Source organism: Salvelinus sp. IW2-2015, linkage group LG11 (genome assembly GCF_002910315.2).
Source record: "Salvelinus sp. IW2-2015 linkage group LG11, ASM291031v2, whole genome shotgun sequence".
NCBI classification, from domain to species: domain Eukaryota; kingdom Metazoa; phylum Chordata; class Actinopteri; order Salmoniformes; family Salmonidae; genus Salvelinus; species Salvelinus sp. IW2-2015.
This window is the reverse complement of record NC_036851.1, coordinates 11,853,108-11,879,651: the sequence shown is the minus strand read 5'-3', so window position 1 is coordinate 11,879,651 and position 26,544 is coordinate 11,853,108. Positions and strand designations below refer to the sequence as shown.

The window sequence follows — 26,544 nt, the reverse complement described above, 5'->3', positions numbered from 1 at the left end:
GGAGGTAGCCAGCCATGTGGCATTGTAAGTTCACAGTCTGTAAGGATACAGAGAATACATCATGCAAGACCAATTACAGTGGTGAAGGTACGATAGCAATCATAGGTGTTTTTATTGTTGCATGTACTTATGAAAGTGTACATGACCAACACCCCTGTTGGCACTGATAGCAGAGACTGAGCTCCCCCGCTGGCACATCCACTGTCTAGGAACTCTTCAGAGGTTCTGTACACTCTGTCACTGTGTAGCAGTCAACTTATATGTTTTCCTGCTTCTTTATTGGATCTGCCTGGAACGCCGAGAAAGCCATTCAGAGCGTGCAAGACACCACTGTTCAGAAGAATAGAGCCCAGTTAGCCACTGCCAATTCTTCTAATTATGGGGACCCTTGCCCCTCCTAATCCTGACCTCTGCTCTTTGATGCCCCCCCGCTCTGCTCTCCCCTCAAGCACTGACATTCCATGGATCAGGTCTTTTGTCTCCCTGTTTGTCAGGTGTGATTGATTGTGAGTAACTCTGTCTTGTGTTTATTCAGATTTTTKGGGGGGGACAATCATGAGCAGAAAACTCTGACGTTGAAAGTTCTTTGTTTGTGATGGTGGTGGTGGAGGGGATGCCTGATGGCCAACGACTCACTTTTGCCTGTCATTCTAAAACTAAAGATCAACTTCTTGAGCACAAAGACTCTATTCTCTCTGCCTGGTCCAGACAGTTATAGAGACTCTCTGTTGCACCGCATCCGTTCATAAGTCAAAATAATGTTCCATCATAGCTTTCTAAGTTGTGTAGCAACTGTGAGGAAAATACTCTCTTGTGTCAGAGTGTAAAATGGAATACTGCCCATGATTCTGAGACCTTCTCCTGCAAACCGTAAAGATGATAGATCATACAACTGTGAACAGCATACAGATGTAGGATATTTCTCTCACTATCTCTTCAGTTTTTGCTCGAACTCACTCTTTCTAAGTGAACTTCTACCTGTTTCAAGCAACCTACTACAAGGGACCAGCAGGAGGACATTTCTGGAAGAGGTCCAGTATCCATGGAAACAAGTTGAGGTGGTAGGCATAAGAAAGAGAGAGAGAGAAAAAATGACAGGAAATTATCTCACAAACACTCCCCTCTCTGATTGCCCCCATTTTCCAGTCACAGAGAATGAGTAATGCTTGGACTGACTGCTTTTTTTTCAGGCAGTTAGACTGCTTCTCTTTTGGTTCCGGACTACGCAAAGACTGGGATCATTAGATTGCAGACGTCTGTTTCAGTGCTCTGCGGTCTCCACATAGTCTTCATTTCCAAAATGAAAGCACTACCGTAACTGTAGGCCTATGTACACTATGTCAGCCTTCATTGAATGCATTTCATTTGCTGTCGTCTATTGATTTAGTGCATTAATGATCAAGAAATATTGGGAAGTATTTGATTAAACTATTAGTGTAAGTATTTACCAGTTAAAAGTTATTTCTTTATGATGGACACAATAGTTGTCCTCTTCCCCACGAAAAAAACAAGATTCCCAGACACAAACTCCCATGGACTGAGATAACCCACTACGGCACTGACACAGCCCTTTGATCTCTCCATGTAATTATAGCTGCTTTCCACCAGTCATAATTACATTTTAGCCAACTCTGGGATTAATGACTGAATGAGCTCTCTGAGGCTTCATCAAATAAAGCTTCTGTATTTTGGTGAACATAATATAACCAAACCAGCCAGCCAGGGTATTACTATTGAGGGTGCCCTAAAAATAAAGTCTGGGGCTTCATTTAACACTTGTTTTGATATTCTTCATATATAAAGGGTGCACATGCATGAGTCCCAATAATTTCAACCCTGAGAGTAGAAATATCCAAGCTATGGATATGAAAGATGAGCAATATCAGAAGAAATGCAAATCATCTCATAAATTCTCTCTCTTGTCACTGTTCTATCCTTTTAAATGTTGTCTCAGCCTAATGCCAAAGAAGGATATTCATATACATGAGTAAATGTTGGCCAGGCGGAGTCAAAAGCTCATGTAACAAAAATGCTCTCCATCTAGGACCTCCAAGAGGGCTTTGTTATCAATCTTGGTGATCTCTAACGTCTCTAGTGTGCACCTGGAGAGAAGCAAATGAAAATATTCTGCCCAGTGGCCCCTACCGAACTGCGACACAAGCTGTTACAACACCATGTTCAGGTGATCCCCATTTTTGGTGGCCTGTACATACTACCTCAATCAGCCCGACTAACCAGTGCCTGTATGTAGCCTCGCTACTGTTGTAGCCTCGCTACTGTTTTTGGCCTCCCTACTGTTATTTTTCACTGTCTTTTTACTATTGTTTTTATTTCCTTACTTACCTATTGTTCACCTAATACCTTTTTTTGCACTGTTGGTTAGAGCCTGTAAGTAAGCATTTCACTGTACAGTCTACACCTGTTGTATTTGGTGCACGTGACAAATAACATTTGATTTGATTTAATCACCTTGAGCTCAGTTAAGCGTGTTCAGTGGGATGGCTCTGGGCACGTGATGTGCCATATGTAGCTCCCTGAGGTTTAAACCGCGAGATGAGTGAGAAACGGAGCAGAAGGGCTCACCTTAAATTACCCAGGAGAGAGGAATCAGGTGTGATCTGTGATATGCAGTACCACTTTCTAATACTCTGGAGCAGGTGCTCACCCCACCCTCTTAGWGGGGGACAAATGAAAAGTCTAATTTCATAATAGTAAGAATAATGAAAACAGTTCTCAATACCGTGATACTAATGAATAACATATATCATATCAGAGGCAAAACTGGAGTTATTGTATTTGAGCATTGATTGTATGTCTGGGTCTGGGTAGAGGAGATGGCGAGATAATATTCCACAGTGAGTGAGTCTGCATTATACTGGAACAGATGCTCAKTGTAGCTCCATTTGCAATACAATAGCCCCCACACAACATGCTAAATGAAACAGTGGCCATAAACAAAAGACTCCAAAGTGGCTTGGTGTGGTGTGTGTAGTGCCTGCATCTGTGTGTAAGCGCGTGTGTGTGTGTGCGTTTGAGTGCGCGTGCAGATACACAGGCAGACAGCAAAATACAACATGTGATGCTCCTGCCCCGACCTTAGACCAAATGATGACTGTGTGAGGGCTGTGTGAGGGCTCACCAATGCCACACTCAATTATCTAATTATATTTACAAAAGCATCCAGGTGTTGTAAGGAATCAACTTTAAACGTATGTACAGTATGAACCACAAAACGATGAGAGACATACTGTACAATCATGGCCATGGGACACAATCTACATTGGACGTGTCATCAAATCTGTGAAGGAAACATTTAGGCCTACTTTATCTTCTTTTGAATTACTTCCGAGGCTTTGGTAGCGTTAAGTGAGAGAAGTGGCCAACTGTCCATACAAGTKCAGTAATCCAATGTGCCGTGCAACGTTTCTCCAGATTCACAAAAAAAGGAGACCACCCTACTCTCCTCCCCTCACACCCCATTCTCCTTCCTGCCGTCATTGTCTGTCAGACTCAAATCAGAGAGCCACACCTTAATTGCTGACCCTACGACCAAAGCCATTGTTCTGCACGTGGACTTTCCTGCCATAGAATACGTGGCCCCAAAAAGACCAATGATTTCTGACCAGCCCTCAGCCTGTGGTCCATTGCATTATGTTTCATAAAGTTACTGAACACGGATAAAGTATCGGTGGGACACAGAATCAGTAGTTTTATGAAACATGTTTCTAAACAACTCAGAAAATAACACATAGGCCTAGTTGATCCCATTTGAACATCTTGGCCATGTTCTGTTATAATCTCCACCCGGCAGTCAGAAGAGGACTGGCCACCCCTCATAGCCTGGTTCCTCTCTAGGTTTCTTCCTAGGTTCTGGCCTTTCTAGAGAGTTTTTCCTAACCACCGTGCTTCTACACCTGCATTRCTTGCTGTTTGGGGTTTTAGGCTGGGTTCCTGTACAGCACTTTGAGATATCAGCTGATGTAAGAAGGGCTTTCTAAATGCATTTGACTAGACATGCTGCTTGTTTCCCAATCATTACTCTGGCCCAAGAATTGCAATGGTTTACATTCACATGGATCACCATTCGTTCTTTACAGTTCAGATATTTCATATTACACAGACAGTCACAGACACAGCGAATAAGTGTAGGTAGCTTACTGGCTGTGTGCTTGTAATAGGCTTATGTAGGCTAGCTATTGTATTCAAATACAAAAGCCTCCTTCTCATTTTTTTCAAACGAGGCACTTTGTTCCTGACCTTCATGTTTAAAATAGAGAAGTCTAACCGAGGCAAGAGGTGTGGTCTAGTTAGTAAATGGTTTCACATCATATCATCTTTGTGCTGTAATTTGATACTTAGGCACTGAAGACAAAGGGATAAGCGGCTCTACCAGGGCTTTACACATGCTTCTAGATGGACGAAATCAAGGACAACTTGTTTTGAATACAAATATGTCAAAATCAAGTCCAAAAAAAATATACAATTGGCAACAGCATTAATGATAAAAAATATTGTTGTTTTTGAATGTAGGGAATGCTTGCAGTCACACAAAGGGACTGCATTCATCAAAGCGCACTTCAAGCACGTTCTTTGAATATACTATTGCTTACATTAAACACCATTAAAATGTCAAATGTAATTCATGAGAGAGAATAACAATGTTAATATCCCTAAAATACTTTCAATTTAAATAATTTAATGTTATCACATGAACACTTTCTTTATGCTTTACATCAGAGTGCACGCTTTACATTTTCAACCAATTAGGAGAAGGACAGCTGGGAGGAGCTTGATAATCGGGCTCAAATTCAGAAGATTGACAACAACCTGTCCAATAAGAACCGCTTAAGCGTGTTGGTTACTTTAGATTGTCCAATTACGTTTTAGATCGACCATCTCCATTCTAACTAATGGACTACAGTTGAGCCTAACAGATGTTGCTGSTATTCATAACTCTCTCCGCAGCGTGTTATTGAAACAGGGTATATCACTGCCATAAACATCAAACAAAGTATTTATTTCGGAAGCATATTATACCCTTAAATTAAACTAGCTATGGCTGATACCGCAGTAGAGACGACCACAACCACCGAGATTTCAGCAAAGGTGAGTTTGATTAATTTGACTAGCTAACAACTTCACTCTTCAGCTAAGCCTGTATGAACACCAGCTAGCTAACTTTAGCTGTAAAAGCAAGCTACAGTAGCCAGCCGTGTAATAATAACCAAGTAGCTAGATAACAGTAATGCTAGTCACTGTCAATGGCTGAAAAATAGTATGTATTTCTCAAACATTTAGTTAGCTATTTAACTAGTTCAATAACTTCGCTAGCTCCATTACTAGTACTACATTGATTACTGCATTGTTTTGATTTTGCAAGAATGGAATTTCACTGTACTTCAGCACGTGACATTTAACTTCAACTATTGGCGACTTGGCTGGGACTAACTTTCCTAGACAGTTATTTTTGTCGTTAAACTTGCTACAGTAGCCACATTGCAAATGAAAGTTATTACTAGTTAGTAAACGTTAGCTAAAAAGCACCTCAAATTGAATGCGCTCGAGCTACACGGTTGCGCGATGGCGGGAAGTGATAACGTAAATCTTTCACAGTGGGAGAGGAGTGTGCATGCTTATCTTTCTTGTAGGGAACGGCGATGCTAGTTCCCGATGCCTTCCGTTGTGTGCACTTTGGCAGTGGTCGGGCATGCGCCGCTAGTAAATACTGGAGATGTGTAGAAAGGTTACTACAATTTTAACAATCCGAATTAAAGATGGCTACGTTACTTTGGCGACGATTATATGGCCACATCGTGGTGGACATGCTTCAATTGTGTCAGTGAGACAATCAAGAATAACATATTTTCAGGAGCTCAAAGAGAAGAAAGAGGTTGCCGAGGAGGTGATGGTGGAGAAGAAGGAGAACGGCAGTGGGGACGCACCTGGCAATGAAACAGTGAGTTGATGCCGAAGTTTATTTCCTTGGGAGCCTCATGGCCTTTTGTCTTGGCGCCATCATCATACAGGTGTCTCCAGACTCAGACCCAACTACCCCACCCCCACTCACTATTCTTTGTTTAGTTTGTGAAATGGCACAAATGTTCCTTAAGACATGTGTTGGACCTCATTGCATTTCCTTTTCTAATTCTCAGGGGAATTAAGTATAAACTGCAACATGTGCCCTGTTTTAACTCTGAAGCGTGTTGGCTGTAACTCTTCGGTTAACTTTTTCAGAATACTTTTCTGAAAGAAATTCCTTATCACTCATGCATACAATTTACCTACATTTATGTGAAATATTAACGTTTGTCATTCTTTGGTTCCTTCCCTCCAGCACACAAATGGTGCAGAGGAGAAGACAAATGGTGCAATTCATTCTGAAGTAACTCCAGAGGTTGAAGAGGATGGTAAATTCATGCCCCTCTTTGGACTAACAGCTGGATAAAAAATTACATGTTTAATGGTTATTTGATACATGTGAGGTGCTTGAAGCCCATGTTTTTGTTTCATTTATGAATGTGATTGCAGGAGAGGGAGACGATGCAGCTGAAGATGCAGAAGAAGCTGCTGATGAGGAGGTTGACCACCCTGTGAAGCGCCCAGCTGAGGAGGAGGTACAGTTTTGTCCGATTTTAAAACCATCAATATACAGTAGTCTCACAGTAAAAGTTGAGCCATCTTTATTACTGTTTTATATCTGGCCTTTAAGTTCTCTCTTCACTTAAAAATGTTTATTTTTGCCCTCAGGAACAAGTGGAAACAAAAAAACAGAAAACAGAAAACAATGACTCAAAGGATGCTGAAGTGGAGGCCTAGAACACTCAGTCTGTACTCTTCCACAGCTCTGTCTACATGCCGTTGTCAACTTCACCTTGTAGAGCTTGTGCTTTATGTATGTTTTACAGATTTTGTTTGCCCCCAAGATATTACATTGCACTGGAGTCCTTAAACATAGTGGCCTCCTCCCTTTTTTATAAGATGTTATTTATTGGTTTCTTACGCAAAAAAAACTTGTGCAAATAGGATCCATGCTGTTTTATCAGTATGTTAGTTTGTGTCTGTATGAGTTAAGCACATTCTCTACTTTGTTACTGCTGACCAGTTGATTCAGAGGCAGGCAGCTGCACCCTTCTCCACATTTTCAAGGTGACCTCAGACTCACTAAAGACCAAAGATAAGTTTTAAGCAGGGGCTAATGGACTATTGTTAGCATTATTAGTTGAGGCTTTTTTAATACCTTTTGTTTAGTGCTGCTGCTAGTAGTTAATCCTTTGTCTGACTGATCTGTTAACACAACAATGGCACAAATAAAAGAACACCTCCGTGATCAAAGATAGCTTGATCCTGTTTAGGGGTCTGTCTTCTGCAATGTTAATTACCCCCTCTTAATTGTTAAGGCGTTGGTCATATGTTTTGTATGCATTTTAAAACAAGTTTGTACCCAAGATACTGTTTTTCTGTTTCATTTTCAGTTATTTTGAATCAAAACAACATTCCCAACCTAGTGTTTTTTCTCTTCTAGTGCAGTTATATTTCATGATTGCTATTTGGTTGCTTTGGCCACTGCTTTGTATATTCTGGTTGTTGATGATTAAATAAGTCAGTCTTGTCTTTTTAACCATGGTGTTTTGTTTTTGCATACGCTGTAGTTAAATGTGCTGGATATTTCACCTCTGTTTAAAGGGCAATTCTGCCACTTTTCAACCAATTATTCATGATCTTCAGTGCCATACTAGTGTCTACATATCTGTAAACAGTAAGTTTCTATGGTCTGCGGTTAAGGTCCTAAAAAACACTTCTCTGTGACATCACAGGGKAGAATCAAAGTAAAAAATTAAAATGTCAAACCCTGCAATGAGTTTCTAGCCATAGAGAGGATATTTTCTTGCTCCCCACGTCACTACGAATCTCAGGGTTTTAAAAATCATTGCTTTAACTTGATATCGGGTTGAATTTTGTACCTTTTTTCWACAAAACAGAAATGCGCTGTTATAYACATGTAGACACTGGTATTGTGCTGGAGATAATGAAAATGAGGTTAGTGGTGGAATTGCCATGTAAGATGCTTTACAATGTAAACACCAAATTACAATTGTGACTAACACTAGTGTTAGCAATGAAATAAGGGATGCTTTCGGTTAACAGTCCTACCCATGTAAAGTACCTGATGTCAGTTGATTTAATATGGCATAAGACAGAATATGGATGGGAGTAATTCCCAAGATGATTTTGTAACTGGGAAAGGGGTGATTCTCGTAATCTGGATTTAGCCTTTTTTTTTTTCTCCATAGAACTACACTACACGTCAATCAATTGAATGCAGTTTACAGACCCATCTAGTGGTGTAAACTGGTATTGTAGGTCAATTCAGGGTAGGTTTGATTTCTGAGAATCGTTTTTATTTGATGGARGTTCTATGTGGATAGAGGTTTTCTGATAATGACCAGTTATGAAGATTACATATCTTAATGCGAAATACATAATAGCTGTAAATCTAATACCAATATTTTATAACATTAAGCCTAAAGGACACTTATATGCATAATTATCTGCATAGAGGAGACCTCTAAGATGTGTGAAGTTCTATGATAGTGAGTTTAATAAAAAAGGACAATAGCCCAAAAAGTAAAAAATTATCATTTTAATTGAACTCAACCCTGAAGTAGCTGTTACAGTAATACAGTTAATATTGGAATTAAGGATGAAGAACATCAGAAAACACTATTGTAAAATACTATAAATGTTATTTTGTTGAATTGAAGCAAGTTGCAACAGCATGATGATCCATACAGTTGCTGTTTTCTCAAAAGAAACCAGTCAGAAACATGACATCATCATGGCACGTGTCCAGTCTGTTATGGAGGCTTTAGTGGTAGACCCTGATCAACATTCCACTGAGGCATCAGCTCTAGATGACTCATGACAGTGGGGTGTTTCACGGTGGTGGGTATTTTAGTGAAACTCACAAATGAAGCTGAACGCAGGCATGAGTTATTGTTAACAATTCATTCAAAAAATGCCTGTAAACAGTCTCRGTGTCAATTAAGTGATGTTCAAGGCAAGCAAGTTTTTTTTAGCCTGTCAGATTTTCTCAATTGAAAAGTAATTATGAYTTCACCAATGTTTTATAATTGGCTGATTGATGTACATGGAAGATGAAATGTTATTTGAGCTGTTTATAATCGAATKAATTGAGTGAATAAATGCAGCAGCGTGTGATGAGACTGGATAACTAACCCCCATGGAGAGGGTCACTCCAGTGAGCCAGTTTGGGTTGTGTGGTGAAACAAGCCTAAACCCTAACTAAAGCATGCACCTTAGCGGTGAAAATAAGCACTTGCTGTTGGCAAATATGAACCCAAAAGTCTTCCCTCTCAAAGTTGTCCAGCGCCATCTTAAGCATAGTTCACATGCATCTTCCTGAATTCTTTCTCGCCACCAAAACAACAGATTTGTTGTTCTTCTTTTTTGTTCGGTTTCCGATGGAATGCCGAATCACACCCCAGTTTCAACTTCTCTTCCTGGTAATGACAAGAATCACTGTCATTACAACAGTCACGCCAGAAGCAAGGTGACAGGACAGAGTGATGTCCATGGCTTAGTAAAGGGTCCATCTCTGTGTGTATGTTTGTAAACGCAGTAGTGAGTGTCAAGTCAAAATGGTAATAAATAATGACCATAATAATCTGAGTGCCTTGTGTGAAAGATGTAAAACCTCAGAGGCACAGTTTGGCTCTTTATTGTTCACATAGTACAAACTACATTGAGTGAGGGTGGACCTATGGCTTGCATGTGTGTGTAAATGTACTGTAGATATGCTACTGTGCTTACATGAATTCAAGGCTTCAAGCAAAAGGTCATTGGTGACACATTCAGACAGTCCCTAAGCCTGTCTACAGTGGGATGATAGTGTGCTGACTCAGAGAATCAGGCAGGTAGACATTCCCTCGGACATCAGACCAAAACAGAAGATGCAGGGCATTGAGGCTACAGCGCATGCATATATTAGGCGAGGCCAAAACAATTAACCCCTTCAAAGGTAGTTTTAATTTATTCCTGATGTCCTGGGGAATAGGGGCTGTAGGGCCGTAAGTATTTAGGCACGCACAAAATGAACATAAGTGGCGCTTTTTAGTGGAAATTATGGGAGAGAAATACGTGGACACACTCTTAACACACTGCCACCGCAGAACGGTGGCCAATGTCTGTCTGTCGGTCTAAGCGGAGCAATGCTAAGTAGTGCGAGAGAGTACAGTACTGTATGTGCTTTGCAGAGAGACAGAGTGTAGGCTATATGCGGTGTGTGTTGTGACAGAAGGCTGCAGGGTGATAGTGTGTGGTGCAGTGTGAGAGAAAGGGGGGGGGGGGGGGGTCTAAATGTGCACCAGTAGTGGCTGGGTCTCACTTTCAGAAGGCTCACCCTCAGGGGGGGGCAGGTGGTACACCACGCAGAGGGAGGAGTACAGACAGCCCACGAATGACATCGCGCTAGAAAAGTACATCACTCCCTGGGCCCCGCCCACCAGCGAGGTCAGAGGTCCCATCGCCACGGAGACTATGATCTGAGCTAGGAAGTACTGGCAGCTGAGCAGAGAGATGTCCACCCCCATCCCTCTCCTGGTCCCTTCCTCTGACGAGCCACAGAACTACACAAACACACATGCGGAGAGAGACGGCACATGTATGATTAATACTGTGAACACTTTTACAACAAACACATTTTTACAAATAAATCTAGAAAGACACAGTACTGTGCCAAATCAAAACACTTGACCAATACTGTATAAAATACTATCACAAAAACACAATTCAGAACATTATATAATATGTTCACAATTTTGTGTTGTATTCAGTGTATTCCCATTCACTAACCTGTGGGCTCTGGTAGTATTCACACAGCAGAGAGTAAGGCAGTGTGCACAGAGAGGAGAAGAGCACCCCGTAGGTGACACAGAGCGACAGCACCACATAGAGGTTGGTGGAGAGTGTAGCAAGGCCCGTGCCAAGGCCAAACGCCAGGTAGGCAAAGAAATAAAGAGAGCGGAGGGAAAAACGCTCCTCCAGCTTCTCCAGTATGGCTATGAATAGAAACAAGAGGAGAGGAAGATAACAGAAGGGAAAAACCTGTAAAACAACTATATCTGATAAAGAATCTAAATGACGGATGTTGTGTGAGGTGTGTGTTCCATTGTCTGGATGTGTGTGGAATGTCGAGTGAATTTACACTTGCTACCAGACTGAATAATCCGCTGAACATGCTCAACAGTAACAAAGTTAGCCAGAGCCTCCCTCCTGGACTGACGGAGGAAGAAGGTCCCACTGGCCACGGACAGTGGCCTCGGACAGTTAGTATCACTGATATTTGGCAGTCTCTGCAATGTATATAGGCTCACAGTACGTGGCCTCCATTTTGCAGGCCTGCCTAAAACTAAAGCAAAGCAACTGGCTAGGTACGGTTCTTTTTCAGCTGTTATCGGCAGCGTAGCTGTTTGGAGAACGGGGTGTTTTCTGTATCCTTAAGTGTCCATGCATACAAAGACCTTTGAAATGTTTGAATCCTTCTTGAAAGTAATGTGATTTGTSGATTCAAATAAAGTATTAAAAATATGTGTTTTTCTTTTAGTGTTTATGAGTGTACTGATGTGTGTGTGTGCGCAGGACTCACCTGAGTAAAAGGCAGCACTGAATGCATAGATGCACATGCCCCAGCAGCCCATGCTAACCCCAGCATTGTAGCGTTGGTAGGCCTCAGAGTCATGGGGTGCTCTTGGGTCTCCCTCAAACACTACCTCCCCCATAAAGTCAGTGTAGAACAGCAGCATGCCCTCAAAGGACAGCCAACCTATAGGATCAAGACAGGGTGGCATATGGCTCATATTTACATAGACATACTCACACAGCTTACACTGGAGTACAGATAGGTTGCGGTGACATCATCACTGGTGATTTTAACCGTAGTAGGCTTACAGACAATAAAACACAAGCACATGAGTGACATGAATCTCACCCAAGAAATGGTTAGTGCATAGGCTGCGCAGTGACGGAGGCATCCTGTAGATGGCGATACACAGTAGCCTCATTGACATCTGTGAATCTGCTGTCTCCACATTTTCACTCAGGTCACTCTCATAGCGCACCCCATTCAGCAGAATGTTTGCCACCTTTATTACAGGAGGAAGAAGAATCAGATACATTAATTATCTCAACATGATGATTTGTTAAACTAATCAGAGGAATTAAACTCCAGGCTGACCTGCTGACTGAAGGTCACCGTTCTTCTGCGGCCATTTTCCAGCCCTTCACCTTGGATCACCATTGGCTCCTCCACAAGCGCAAGGCTCTGAGGGCGCTTCAGGATACCAGCGGACGAACCTCGATGGGACCCTGCCTCCATCTGAGCCTCCCCGGCCTGAGCCCCGGCCTGGGATCCTGCCCCAGCCAGGGCCACTGTCCCAGCCACGGTTAGTGCTACAGCCACGGTTAGTGCTCCAGCCTGGGCTACTGCTCCAGACTGTGACCCAGTTCCAGGCTGAGATCCCTGGGGAGGTGGGGTGTCCCCTGGAGGCAGTGGTCGGGCTGCAGTGTCCTGGTCAAGGGGCTGTGGAGATGGCTGTCCGGTGTAGCAGTCGATGAGCACACTGTCTATATAGGAGGTTCCCAGGGATGAGGCGAACTCATTGATGCCAGTGAGAGAGTTATCCCGACTGATAAAGCTGCCATATTTAGGAGTAAGGGGGCTGAGGGGGGAGATGGGGCTGGTGAGTCCGGCACAGAGGCGTGCGTTGGCACTACAGGAGTGTGCCATGGGGTTAGGGTTTGAGGGGCAGGGTTCAGAGAACTGGTAGCTATAAAGCCTCTCCTCTGCCTCTTCCTCCTCCAATCCCAGGCTTGCCCCCGGAGGGACAGGGGGAGAGGGGGGCAGAGGGAGGCTGGGGCTCTTTAGAGAGTTTTTAGAGTTCTTCTGAGTCTGCATCTTTGGCAGGGGCCGCTCGGGGATGCTGTTGAGGGTCATGCACGTGGCAATGACCAATGTGACACTGGTGAACATGTAGATGACTCGAAGTTGACCTCCCATTGACCTCCCAAACTCAGTGTGGTCCCAGTTAATTCCACCCACGATGTACCCGAATCCACCACCCAGGCCTGCATAGAGCATGCGGGACATAATCATCATAGAACTGGTCATCATATCAGTGACATTGATTATGCTATCACTATCACAGCTTAGACTTATTATATATGTTATGTTTAACTTTACATTGTCAGAAGTGTTTTATATGTACATTTTACTGTCTCACCTACCAGTGGTGAGTGTTATAGCCAGCCAGTAGTGTATAGCGTTCCCTGACTGACCAGTAGTTAGTGCATACAGTGCTCTCTAACCTGCCAGCAGTGCGTGAATATTGAGGCCACGGTCCTGGTCCTCTGGCAGGCACACGTCCATCATGTAGGCGTGGCTGGGATTATCTGCCGAGTCCGCACAGAAGTCCATCAGAACCACTCCACAAATAGTCAGTATGATGCCCCACTTGTGATTGGTTGCTGTGTCTGCCACCGCAGCTCCAATGTCTCGCCCATTCAACACCATTGTCAAACCAAGCAGAGCTCCTACAAAGTTAAAACAGAGAACTCCACTTCAGGACTACAATATTAGTTAAAAACAGGAACAGAGTTTCACCAGAGGAGGGAGAGCCTTGCAAGACAGAATATTCCTTACCAATAGCCAAGGCTAAAATAAACGGTCTCCGACGGCCAAAGCGGGATGTACAACGATCACTCCAAGCTCCTAGGAGAGGCTGGACCAGGAATCCTTAAAAACATGAGGAGAAATTAGAAGGATTTAGGGGCACTCAATGGGCAATGCTGATGGGAACAGCAATATAATCTAACTCTACTATTCAAAGCACAGTTATGCATTATCTTTATCTAATCAAACAGGACTTTCTGTATCTACTTCATCTCTCCCTGCCACTTCATTACCCAATATAGGACTGATGAACCACACCAGGCTGTAGAACTCTTCGGGCAGACCCATCTGTAGCAGGACAGGGGTGACATAGGCCGTCTCCATGGCGTAGCTGAACTCAATGCCAAACAGGACACAGCCGTTGAAGAGCAGCTCAGGGAAGGTGCGGCGAGGGGGCATCTCACTGAGGTCCAGCTGATCTAGGGGGCAGGGGGTGTTGGGCGGGGGGGGCGGGGACGGTCTGATCAGCTTCCGCCGCTTCGGGTGTCTCTGGAAGTTGTTGGCACGGTGACTCAAGAGGCGCGTGGTAGACGATGGAAAGCTGGCCGTCTTGGGCATGGAGCTCCTCCAGAGACCATTTGTGGCACCCAATGACCTCTCTGATGACCTCCCTCCTGGGCTGGCCAACAGGGGGTCACTGGGGGTGCCCATTCCTGGAGATGACATCACTCTGCTGGGCCCAGTTTACTCTGGACACACTAGGAGATTCTCATTCATAGATCAAAATGCAATCACATGAAAGTTTAAAAGATAAATGTACCATTTTATGAGGAAGACTGTACTGTAAGGAGGCATATCAATAACAGAATTGCAGAAATGACATCCATAAAGTATTAGTATCTTTGGCAAGCTACTTTTAGAGGACACTCAAGGTAACATCTGCTCATATGGCTAGTACTGTAAAATAGGAGGAATACGTAGACACCAAGGTAACCGGCAGTAAGGCCACTGCCAGCCTATGATGGCACTATGCTCCTCATGGGCAAAACGCACTGCAACAAATGTGCATGTTGATGGTGATGTGCGCAAAACCCATGTGCTCTAGTACAGCAGTGTGGTATGCGGCATCGTCTCTCACCGTGGCTTTTTCGGTTTAGATTTTTCATGGGTGTATTTTGCCCATGTAACAAGCTAATCGGATGCGTAAGAGCTATAAAAAGCCATTGGCACGAATCGTCTCAAATAAAACGTTTCAACATGCAAGGCTACACATTATTTATTTGTGAAACACACGTCTTTAAACATTAAAAACATGCCAAGCATGTGACTACGGCTTGATAGGTCTGGTTTGTCAATTTATTTTCCAATTGTCATCGACGTTATGTCCCTTGACTTGAAAACATTTTTGTTCTCGAGTCAAGGTGAAGATTATACAATCGAATTAACACATGGTCTTAGACAGGGCAAAGCGTGCAAATTGGAACATTAAAGAAATTACCTTATCACCGTTTCTCTGTCATTTATTTCAGTATTCTCTGTTGGTAAACAAGTCAATCATATTTATGATTTAGAATATTTACGTTGGATGAGAGAAATACGTTGTTTTTTTTCCCTTAGATGCAGTCATCTCCCTTCTTTATCCTCCGTCCCGTTTCCTTCCCCCACTCTTCCCGTCCCTCACCCGTGACGTCACCATCACCCCTCCTGTTCCCTGCGCTTGGTTCTTGGTAGACCTGCAGCCTCAGCACCAATACATATGAAGTTAGCGTCATCCATATTTAAAGGCCCAGTGCAGTCAAAAACATGACTGCCTGTGATATATATATATATATTTCCACACTATGAGGTTGGAAGAATGGCACTGGAGGGGATGGACGCCGTTTTATGGGCTACTAACCAAATTGTGCTATTTTGTGTGTTTTTTCGTGTTGTTTGAGGCTTATTTTGTACGTCATGTTTATGCTACCGTCTCTTATGACCAAAAAGAGCATCCGGATAGCAGAAGAGCGATTACTCACCTCGAACTGGACAAATATTTTTTCTTTAATGAGTCTGACCCAAAGGATATAATGTTGCTCCCGGACAAAGGCCAAATCCTCGTCATTCGCATGAAGAAAATAAGTAAATACAGGGGCTCATATCAGGGTGCCTTGTGAGAATTCGTCAGCGAGTGGGTAACTCGCTTCTAACATGCATTCTATTGGCCAATGAGCAATCACTGGAGAATAAACTGGATGAGCTCTGTTCGAGACCATCTTACCAACGGCACATTAAAAACGGTAATATCTTGTTTCACGGAGTCGTTGCTGAACGACAACACGGATAATATACAGTTGTCTGGGTTTTCCATGCATCGGCAAGACAGAACAGCTACGTCCGGTAAGACGAGGGGTGGGGATGTGTGTCCATTTGTCAATAACAGCTGGCGCGCAATGTTTAATATTAAGGTAGTCTCGAGGTATTGCTTGCCTGAGGTAGAGTACCTCATGATAAGCTGTAGACCACACAATATACCAAGAGAGTTTTTATATTTTTCGTAGCTGTCTATTTACCACCACAAACCGACACTGGCACAAAGACGCACTCAACAATATAAGGCCATAAGCAAACAAGAAAATGCTCATCAAGAAGCAGTGCTCCTAGTGGCCGGGGACTTTAATGCAGGCAAACTTAAATCCATCTTACCTAATTTCTACCAGCATGTCACATGTGCAACCAGAGGAGAAAAAAAGTCTAGACCACCTTTACTCCACACACAGAGATGAGTACAAAGCTCTCCCTCGCCCACCATTTGGCAAATCTGACCATAATTCTATCCCCCTGATTCCTGCTTACAAGCAAAAACTAAAGCAGGTGACTCAGTGACTCACTCAATACAGAAGCGGTTAGATGACGCGGATGCTATAGGACTGTTTTGCTAGCACAGACTGGAATATGTGCCGAGATTCATCCAATGGCATTGAGGAACAGTGATGTAAAGTAAAAATGTAAAAATATTTTAAAGTACTACTTAAGTCGTTTTTTTGGGGCATCTGTACTTTACTATTTATGGCAACTTTTACTAAACTACATTCCTAAAGAAATAATGCACTTTCTACATTTTCCCTGACACCCAAAAGTACTCGTTACATTTTGACAGGAAAATGGTCCAATTCACAAACTTATCAAGAGAACATCCCTGGTCATCCTTACTGCCTCTGATCTGGCGGACTCACTAAACACAAATGCTTAGTTTGTAAATTAGTGTTGGAGTGTGCCCCTGGATATCCCTCAATGAAAATTGTGCTCTCTGGTTTGCTTAATATAAGGGAAGTTGAAATTATTTATATTTTTACTTTTGATACTTAAGTACATTTTAGCAATTCCATTTACTTTGATACTTAATTATATTCAAAACCAAATACGTAGACTTTTACTCAAGTAGTATTTTACTCGGTGACTTTCACTTGAGTCATTTTCTATTAAGGTATCTTTACTTTTACTCAAGTATGACTATTTAGTACTTTTTTTCCACCACTGTTGGAGTATTTTATTTTATCTTTAATTAACTAGGCAAGTCAATTAAGAACAAATTCTTATTTTCAATGACGGCCTAGAAACAATGGGTTAACTGCCTTGTTCAGGGGCAGAACGACAGATTTTTACCTTGTCAGCTCGGGGATAAGATCTTGCAACCTTTCGGTTACTAGTCCAACACGCCAACCACTAGGCTACCTGCCGCCCCTTGAGGAGTATACCACCTCAGTCACTGGCTTCATCATTAAGTGCATCGATGACGTCGTCCCCACAGTGACCATACGTACATATCCCAACCAGAAGTCATGGATCACATGCAACACCAGCACCGATCTAAAGGCTAGAGCTGCCGCTTTCAAAGAGCGGGACACTAATCCGGACGCTTATAAGAAATCCCGCTATGCTCTCAGATGAACCATCAAACAGGCAAAGTGTCAATACAGGACTAAGATTGAATCATACTATACCGGCTCTGACAGTCGTCGGATGTGGCAGAGCTCACAAATTATTACGGACTACAAAGCCATCTGCTGCCCAGTGACGCGAGCATACCAGATGGGCTAATTACCTTTTATGCTCGATTCGAGGCAAGCAACACTGAAGCATACATGAGAGCACCAGCTGTTCCAGACGACTGTGTGATCATGCTCTCTGTAGCCGATGGGAGCAAGACCTTTAAACAGGTCAACATTCACAAGGTCGCAGAGTCAGACAGATTACCAGGACGGGTACTCAGAGCATTGGCAAGTGTCTACACTGAYATTTTCAACCTCTCCATGACCGAGTCTGTAATACCTACATGTTTCAAGCAGACCACCATAGTCCCTGTGCCCAAGAAAGTGACGGTAACCTGCCTAAATGATTACCGCCCAGTAGCACTCACATCGGTAGCCATGAAGTGCTTTGAAAGGCTGGTCATGGCTCACAACAGCATCCTCCCGGACACCCTAGACCCACTCCAATTCGCATACCACCCCAATAGATGACACAATCTCAAATCGCACTGCACACTGCTGTATCCCACCTGGACAAAAGGAACACCTATGCGAGAATGCTGTTCATTGACTACAGCCCAGCATGCAACACCATAATGCCCACAAAGCTCATCACTACTCCAACGAGCCTGGGACGTMACACCTCCCTCTGCAACTGGATCCTGACGGGCCACCGCCAGGTGGTAAGGGTAGGCAACAACACATCTGCCACACTGATCCTCGACACAGGGGCCCCTCAAGGGTACGTGATTAATTCCTTCCTGTACTCTGTTCGCCCACGCACAAATCCAACAACAACATTAAGTTTGCTGACGACGGTGGTAGGCCTGATCACCAACAACGATGAGACAGCCTATAGGGAGGTCAGAGACCTGGCAGTGTGGTACAAGGACAACAACCTCTCAACGTGAGCAAGACAAAGGAGATGATCGTGAACTACAGGAAAAGGAGGGCCGAACAAGCCCCCATTCACATCGACAGGGCTGTAGTGGAGCGGGGTCAGGATTTTCAATTTCCTTGGTGTCAACATCACCAACAAACTATCATGGTCCAAACACACCAAGACAGTTGTGAAGAGGGCACGACAAAACCTTATCCCCCTCAGGAGACTGAAAAGATTTGGCATTGGTCCCCAGATCCTCAAAAAGTTATACAGCTGCACCATCGAGAGCATCCTGRCCAGTTACATCACCGCCTGGTATGGCAACTGCTCAGCATCCGATCGTAAGGAGCTACAGAAGGTAGTGCATACTGCCCAGTACATCACTGGGGCCAAGCTTCCTGCCCTCCAGGACCTTTATACTAGGCGATGTCAGAGGAAGGTTCCAAAAATGATCAAGGACACCAGTCACCCAAGCCATAGACTGTTCTCTCTGCTACCGCACGGCAAGCGGTGCCGGAGCACCAAGTCTTGGTCCAAAAGGCTCCTTAACAGCTTCTACCCCCAAGCCATAAGACTGCTGAACAATTAATCAAATGGCCACCCGGACTATTTGCATTGCCCCCCTCCCCCTTTGTTTTTACACTGCTGCTACTCGCCGTTTATTATCTATACATAGTCACTTTACCACTACCTACCCTAACGTTCAAAAGTTTGGGGTTACTTAGAAATGTCCTTGTTTTTGAAAGAAGAAAAAAATAGTCCATTAAAATAACATCAAATTGATCAGAAATACAGTGTAGACATTGTTAATGTTGTAAATGACTATTGTAGCTGGAAACAGCTGATTTTGAATGGAATATCTACATAGGCATACAGAGGCCCATTATCAGCAACCATCACTCCTGTGTTCCAATGGCACGTTGTGTTAGCTAATCCAAGTTTATCATTTTAAAAAGGCTAATTGATCATTAGAAAACCCTTTTGCAATAATGTTAGCACAGCTGAAAACTGTTGTCCTGATTAAAGTAGTAATAAAACTGGCCTTCTTTAGACTAGTTGAGTATCTGGAGCGATTACAGGCTCAAAATGGCCAGAAACAAAGAACTTTCTTCTGAAACTCGTCAGTCTATTCTTGTTCTGAGAAATGAAGGCTATTCTATGTGAGAAATTGCCAAGAAACAGACTCTTATTGAGTACCACAGTATGAGTCATAATACCCATAAAACCTAGCGGTAAAACAAGGAAATGGTTCCAATCGTTTTTCCATCATTCATTTTTCCGTAGGGGATTTTAGAACTACTGCATTTAAGGTCTGTGTTTCGTGTAGGCTTACCCTGGCGTGATGTTTTGATAACCGTGCAAATCTCTCTCGGGCAAGGTAACTTAACAATACATTTGCCTGTAATTACCCCCCCAAAAAATGTTACGCTAATTAGCCGCTAATGTGGCTATCATACAGAACTACACATCCTGTCCCAAGCTTTGATGTAATCATTCAAGGTGCAGGGTGTGGAACAAATCTCCACGCAAACTCTCATCGACAAGTTTAAAGTAGCCTAACAAGTAAATGATATCCTTTGTTTCTTGTGTAAATAATTGATAAGGATACAGCTAGCTAAATATCGCCTGGTGGGCTAACAAGTTAGGTACCTTGGTTGGCTAGTTGGCTACATTAGCTAATGTTGCACCGTATCTCACCATGGTGTAGTCGGACTTTCCCAATAGGCATATTAGATAGCATGTTAGCACTAACTAGCTAACATTAAATATTCCTGCCCAGGTGGACTAGCTAGCATGTCACCACCCGTGGTGTCAGGGGAAAAGTCTGAATACACAAATGATGAGCTAATGTAACTACCTAGCTAAACGTTACTTAAATATTCCTGCCCGGGTGGGCTAACATTAGCTARCATGTTAACACATGGAAAAGTTTGACTACACGAAAGGTGAGCAAATGTTAACTGGCTCGCTCAAAGGACTTGTGGGCTCAATGTTTTCCCATTCAAAACAAATGCTTTTGTTCCAAGAGTGTATCTGTTGTACATTACTAATCTGTGTGAAGTCAGTTATGCATGTCAGCAGGGATGGAAATTAGGCTAGTACTTTTCAGACTGGAATAGGAGACAATGTGCCAAATTAGCCTGACACAGTAGTGAAATGTTGCATTTCTAAACATCATATGCCACCAATTTAGGACCTGAATGTTACCAGGGCTGGAGGAAATCGTAGTCTGCTGGCCAGTACATCTGTCTTTTTCAGAGGATCCCCTATCACTGTTGGTCCTTCTCAGTGACCTCATGGTTAAGGGTTGTAACTTTCCACTTTAGAATCAGAAGTATAGCTAATTGCAATACTTACCCTAGAATGTCCTGATCTAGTTGAGCGTTCCAGATCATTTTTCCATTCCAGCAGAAATGTCCCATTCACATAGTTGTCACGTCTACTCCCACTACTCCTCTCTGGCGTGCGTTGTCGCCAGTTGTGCATCATGACTACACCTGCCACCATCGTTACACGCACCTGCGCCTCATGACACTCACCTGGACTCCATCACCTTCCTGATTACCTCCCCTATATCAGACCAGCCTTTGTGATTGAATTTATGTTAACTACATTACTTCAGTTGGCTGCTTCGAGCGAAACCTCAATGTAACATAATCTATTCTAGGAGCCTGTTTGTGTATGATCTTTATTAACTGTTCACTTGTTTTTCAACCATGTCAGCTACAGGCAGGGATGACTGGGGCCTACAGCAAGTAAGACAGGGGGGTAAGAAATAATTTAAACATCACAGCTATTCCAACTGAAGCCTATGGGAAAGTTAAGTAAATTACTCTTACGTAGGGTTGCACATTTTGGGGAATATTCAGAGGTGGAAACTCCATGGGAATTAATGGAAATATATGGGTATTAATAACATTTAAAAAAATTTTTTTTGCATTGGATATTTATCATATGGAGACAGAAACAAACCGTATCATAAGTATACATAATTGCAAATTATTAAATCCTTCCAATAGAAAAAAATAAATGTGGGGTTACAAAATGAACATTTAATAAATCAGCTGTCTCCCCCCTCCCCCCCCCCCCCAATGTCCATCGCATCTCCCAAAAAATGTTTTACATTTGTAAAATGATAGTCTAGGAACTAAAGCTTTGGTTGTCTTCCTCTCAGGCTTCCATGTCTTCTCCCTGGACTTTCTCAATGTCCAGCTCTTGAACATCATTTACATTTACATTACATTTAAGTCATTTAGCAGACGCTCTTATCCAGAGCGACTACAAATTGGTGCATTCACCTTATGACATCCAGTGGAACAACCACTTTACAATAGTGCATCTAACTTCTTTTAAGGGGGGGGGGGGTTAGAAGGATTACTTTATCCTATCCTAGGTATTCCTTAAAGAGGTGGGCGTTTTCAGGTGTCTCCGGAAGGTGGTGATTGACTCCGCTGACCTGGCGTCGTGAGGGAGTTTGTTCCACCATTGGGGTCCAGAGCAGCGAACAGTTTTGACTGGGCTGAGCGGGAACGTAACTCCTCAGAGGTAGGGAGGCGAGCAGGCCAGAGGTGGATGAACGCAGTGCCCTTGTTTTGGGTGTAGGGCCTGATCAGAGCCTGAAGGTACGGAGTGCCGTTCCCCTCACAGCTGCCGTAGGCAAGCACCATGGTCTTGTAGCGGATGCGAGCTTCAACTGGGAAGCCAGTGGAGAGAGCGGAGAGCGGGGGTGACGTAGAGAAACTTGGGAAAGTTGAACACCAGACGGGGCTGCGGCGTTCTGGATGAGTTGTAGGGGTTTAATGGCACAGGCAGGGAGCCCAGCCAACAGCGAGTTGCAGTAATCCAGACGGGAGATGACAAGTGCCTGGATAGGACCTGCGCCGCTTCCTGCGTGAGGCAGGGTCGTACTCTGCGAAGTTGTAGAAGCATGAACCTACAGGAACGGGTCACCGCCTTGATGTTAGTGAGAACGACAGGGTGTTGTCCAGGATCACGCCAAGTTCTTAGCACTCTGGGAGAGAGGACACAATGGAGTTGTCAACCGTGATGGCGAGATCATGGAACGGGCAGTCCTTCCCCGGGAGGAAGAGAGCAGCTCCGTCTTGCCGAGTTCAGCTTGAGGTGGTGATCCGTCATCCACACTGATATGTCTGCCAGAATGCAGAGATGCGATTCACCACCTGGTTATCAGAGGGGGGAAAGGAGAAGATTAATTGTGTGTCGTCGTGCATAGCAATGATAGGAGAGACCATGTGAGGATATGACAGAGCCAAGTGACTTGGTGTATAGGAGAATAGGAGAGGGCCTAGAACAGAGCCCTGGGGACACCAGTGGTGAGAGCACGTGGTGCGGAGACAGGATTCTCGCCACGCCACCTGGTAGGAGCGACCTGTCAGGTAGGACGCAATCCAAGCATGGGGCCGCGCCGGAGATGCCCAGCTCGGAGAGGGTGGAGAGGAGAGATTCTGATGGTTCACAGTATTCAAAAGGCAGCGATAGGCTCTAGAAGGATGAGAGCAGAGGAGAAGAGAGTTAGCTTTAGCAGTTGCGGAGCGCCTCCGTGACACAGAGAAGAGCAGTCTCAGTGAATGACTAGTCTTGAAACCTGACTGATTTTGGATCAGAAGTTTCTTCCTCTCAGGCTTCCATGTCTTCTCCCTGGACTTCCTCAATGTCCAGCTCTTGAACATCAGACTGAGGCCTCATCTTCACTGTCACTTCCCAACCTTGTTGAGGATGGCTCGTTGTCAGGCTCAAAAAGGACCAGTTGTGCTCTGAGGTGGCTGATGTTGGTGGGATTTGGAGGATGATGGAGGCAATAGAGGAAAGAGCCACAAAGTCCCTCCCACCAGGTGACTGATCAGATATGTTGGCACGACTGCCATATTGCATCTCCATCCCAAAGCCCTTGCTTGGAAGTGTACTTYGCCAGACTGCCAAGTTCCTTGCCCTCATCCAGGCCAAGGTGGTGAGACACGGTAGTGATGACACCATAGGCCTTGTTGATCTCTGCACCAGACAGGATGCTCTTGCCAGCATACTTGGGGTCCAACATGTATGCTGCGACGTGCATGGGCTTCAGGCAGAAGGCTTCATGCTTCTTGATGTATGTCAGGACTGCAGTTTCCTCTGCTTGGAACAACAGTGAAGTGGGCAGGGCAGTACGGATTTCTTCTTACACCTGCAAGCAGCGTCTGAACATCAGACAGGATGGTATTGTCTCCCTCAATCCGTGCAATGGCTACTGCTATAGGTTTCAGGCTGCTAACCACTCTCTCCCGAAATGCATCAACCCGGAGGATCCTCTTGATGGGGCTGTCCATATCGGCAGACTGTGATATGGCCATTTCTTGGCGAGACTCCTTCCCCTTCCAAGAGACTGTCAAACATGACAACACCACCCCAACGGGTGTTAATGGAAAGCTTCAATATGGTGCTCTTATTCTTCTCACTTTGCTTGCTGAGGTAGATTGCTGCTATAACTTGATGACCCGTCACATACCTAACCAATTCATTGGCTCTCTTGTAGAGTGTATCCATTGTTTTCAGTGCCATGATGTCCTTGAGGAACAGATTCAATGCATGAGCAGCACAGCCAATGGTTGACGTGAGGGTAGGACTCCACTTTAGACCAAGCAGCCTTCATGTTCGCAGCATTGTCAGTCATCAGTACAAATACCTTCTGTGGTCCAAGGTCATTGATTGCCTTCAGTTCATCTGCAATGTAGAGACCGGTATGTCTGTTGTCTCTTGTGTCTGCTCTTGTAGAATACTAGTTGAGGGGTGGAGATGATGTCATTAATTATTCCTTTCCCACGAACATTCGATCACCCATCAGATGATTGCAATAGTCTGCTTTCTCTGATTTGCTTGACCTTCACTTGAACTCTGCATCCAGCAAATGAGTAGATAAAGCATGTCTGTTTGGAGGGGTGTATGCTGGTCAAAGAAATCTTTTCCAATACACATTGCCTGTGAGCATCAGAGGTGTACCAGTTGCATACACAGCTTGAACAAGACATTCATCAGCGTTTCTAACTATGTTCCTCCATTTGAGTAAAAGAAAATCTGATTCCAGGAGGACCATGAGCTGTTGCTATCGATAAGGTGTCTGATTCATCATGTTCACCTCGAATAGAAGTAGAGGGATTTTTGTCAGAGGTTGCTTGTTGTGAGCACTGAGGGAACTTTAKGCACTTGGCCAGATGATTCTGCAACTTTGTTGCATTCTTCACATATGATTTGGCACAGTATTTGCAAATGTACACAGCTTTTCCTTCTAGATTAGCTGCAATGAAATGTCTTCACACATCAGATAGTGCCCGTGGCATTTTCCTGTAAAGATTAGAAAAAAACAAATACAATTCCATGTACAGATAAATAGTTAAGCTGTTAGATTAAACAACTCCTTTGTAAGATAATAAAAAAATAAAAAAATGAAACATGTATAGAAACAGGTTTATTAACACTCAGTTAGCAGGCTCAAGCAAACTAAAACCCACATGGTAGCAAAAACTAACTAGCAGAAATTGTTAACAAGTTAGAAATTATTAAAACGAACTTTGCTGGAGGCTACTATTTACTAGTTAACAAAAAATCATGTATATCATATAAAATATATTCACCCCACCCAGTATTGTAATCAAAACTTACCAGAAACCATGTAGTCCTTGGCTCAGACAGTGTAGTAGTATGGGCTCGATAGCATCTCATTAGTGCAAGATCTTGATAATCAGCTGTACATGTGATGGAAGAATGCACTGTACATGCAGAGGGTTGCAATTCCGTTGAATTGGGGTAGTTTAACCAAAATATGCTCAAAGACTTAGAATTGGCTTGTGTATCCCACAAAAAAGGTTCTCTGTCAAGTACAGCAAGACGCATGTGCTGACCTTGTTGCCAGTAAAGATGGTCTTCACGGAGGCTATAAAACCCTCTGTCCTTGATATAGAAATCCTTCTACTTCACTGCCTCTTCAATGGTAAGGTCCCTTGCACCATAGGGACACTTGACCTCCACCGCTGTGGTGCWCACCAGACCATTCAGTGAGGCACCCAGGATCCCAGACCTGTGACCCAAAGCCCTGACTCCTGCACATTCACCCCTGTAGCCATTTTGAATGCCTTGATTCCCTCCTTAATCTGTGCCCCACTTTACAGACAACACCCCATCCATTGATTGTGATGAGGACCCTTTTTAGCAGTGACGGAGTAACGCGCTTGGCCCTAACCGCTGCTCCATAATTGCTGGCTGTCAACCTCCCTCTCATGGTGTGCCAGTTGGGGTTGATGCACTGTCCAACTGTTGCCTGCCGCATAGCCTCCTGCTGCTCCACTGACAGCACCATGCCAACCAGGATGTCTGCATGCCYCAGGTGCCCTTGTTTTTTTAAACAATGTCCGGTACTGACGGAGGATAGCGTTTTTGTTCTGGCGCAGGTTCAAGGAGACACGCCATTCCACTGAACCTGCCCCSGAGATGGTTTCTTAGCCACTGAAGATCCTCCTCAGTGGGCTCTCGGGACAGAGGGCTGTGTACAGGGCCTCKACTGACTGCACCTGGTTGGGCACAGCTGGCTTCCTCCACTTGCATTCCACATCTGCAAGGTCAACATTGTGAACTGCCAAGATAAGCTGCATGGCTACACTTACAAGCTCCACRGAGTCATTCACATGTGGTAGAGGGAATCCCCTGGTCACCTATAACATCCTGCCTCTTGGCAGGTCTCTAAGTGCCACATGCCTTTCAATGCAAGAAATGTGCTATATACTGTGAATAGTTAGCTTTATGACATTGCATCTGTAGAATACTTAAGCTGTCATTTTCACAAGTGCAGTTTTMCATAAACTTWTAATTGATAACTTGGGATTTTACCACTTGACATATCAATCATATATTGGGAAGGATCCTATACATCAAGACTGAATGCATGTACCACTCTGAATAAATACTGTGCCTTTCAA

The 26,544-nt window shown here is 43.9% G+C and overlaps 2 protein-coding genes and 1 long non-coding RNA gene across 8 annotated transcripts; 2 read left to right on the top strand and 1 right to left on the bottom strand.

Moving 5' to 3' along the window:
• Nucleotides 1–4,888: 4,888 nt before the first annotated feature.
• si:ch211-222l21.1 (parathymosin) lies at nucleotides 4,889–7,618 on the top strand. The gene is made up of 5 exons (XM_023996117.2): nucleotides 4,889–5,106; nucleotides 5,870–5,956; nucleotides 6,335–6,407; nucleotides 6,529–6,614; nucleotides 6,748–7,618. Exons 1-5 carry the CDS (start codon nucleotides 5,056–5,058, stop codon nucleotides 6,814–6,816), a joined length of 366 nt encoding a protein of 121 aa, XP_023851885.1. The 5' UTR covers nucleotides 4,889–5,055; the 3' UTR covers nucleotides 6,817–7,618.
• Nucleotides 7,619–8,626: 1,008 nt separating this feature from the next.
• Nucleotides 8,627–21,050, bottom strand: slc45a1 (solute carrier family 45 member 1). Of its 6 annotated transcripts, none has more exons than XM_023996114.2 (10): nucleotides 20,939–21,049; nucleotides 13,981–14,445; nucleotides 13,718–13,810; nucleotides 13,384–13,608; nucleotides 12,254–13,143; nucleotides 12,008–12,161; nucleotides 11,666–11,842; nucleotides 10,873–11,078; nucleotides 10,406–10,646; nucleotides 8,627–9,521 (listed from the first exon to the last, which is right to left on the bottom strand). In XM_023996114.2, exons 2-10 carry the CDS (start codon nucleotides 14,411–14,413, stop codon nucleotides 9,496–9,498), a joined length of 2,445 nt encoding a protein of 814 aa, XP_023851882.1. In that variant the 5' UTR covers nucleotides 14,414–14,445; nucleotides 20,939–21,049; the 3' UTR covers nucleotides 8,627–9,495. The 6 variants fall into 6 exon arrangements, with proteins under 6 accessions (XP_023851882.1, XP_023851883.1, XP_023851881.1 ...); XM_023996115.2 differs by having other exon boundaries at nucleotides 10,421–10,646; nucleotides 20,939–21,048; XM_023996113.2 differs by having other exon boundaries at nucleotides 8,627–10,646; nucleotides 13,981–14,455; nucleotides 20,939–21,050.
• Nucleotides 19,805–26,544, top strand: LOC111969823 (uncharacterized). Its single transcript, XR_011480553.1, has 3 exons — nucleotides 19,805–19,958; nucleotides 21,305–21,349; nucleotides 23,223–26,544. It is a non-coding gene; the product is annotated as an uncharacterized lncRNA (long non-coding RNA).

Bases quoted from the DNA above. Each gene is read 5' to 3' on its own strand.
- slc45a1 (XM_023996113.2), bottom strand. From the start codon at position 14,413: ATGTCATCTCCAGGAATGGGCACCCCCAGTGACCCCCTGTTGGCCAGC. The intron at 11,843-12,007 runs GTGAGATTCATG...TTGATCCTATAG, and splicing joins ATGCACTAACCATTTCTTGG to GTTGGCTGTCCTTTGAGGGC. The intron at 11,079-11,665 runs GTGAGTCCTGCG...TTCTATTCATAG, and splicing joins CAGTGCTGCCTTTTACTCAG to CCATACTGGAGAAGCTGGAG.
- si:ch211-222l21.1 (XM_023996117.2), top strand. From the start codon at position 5,056: ATGGCTGATACCGCAGTAGAGACGACCACAACCACCGAGATTTCAGCA. The intron at 5,957-6,334 runs GTGAGTTGATGC...CCTTCCCTCCAG, and splicing joins ACGCACCTGGCAATGAAACA to CACACAAATGGTGCAGAGGA. The intron at 6,615-6,747 runs GTACAGTTTTGT...TTTTGCCCTCAG, and splicing joins AGCGCCCAGCTGAGGAGGAG to GAACAAGTGGAAACAAAAAA.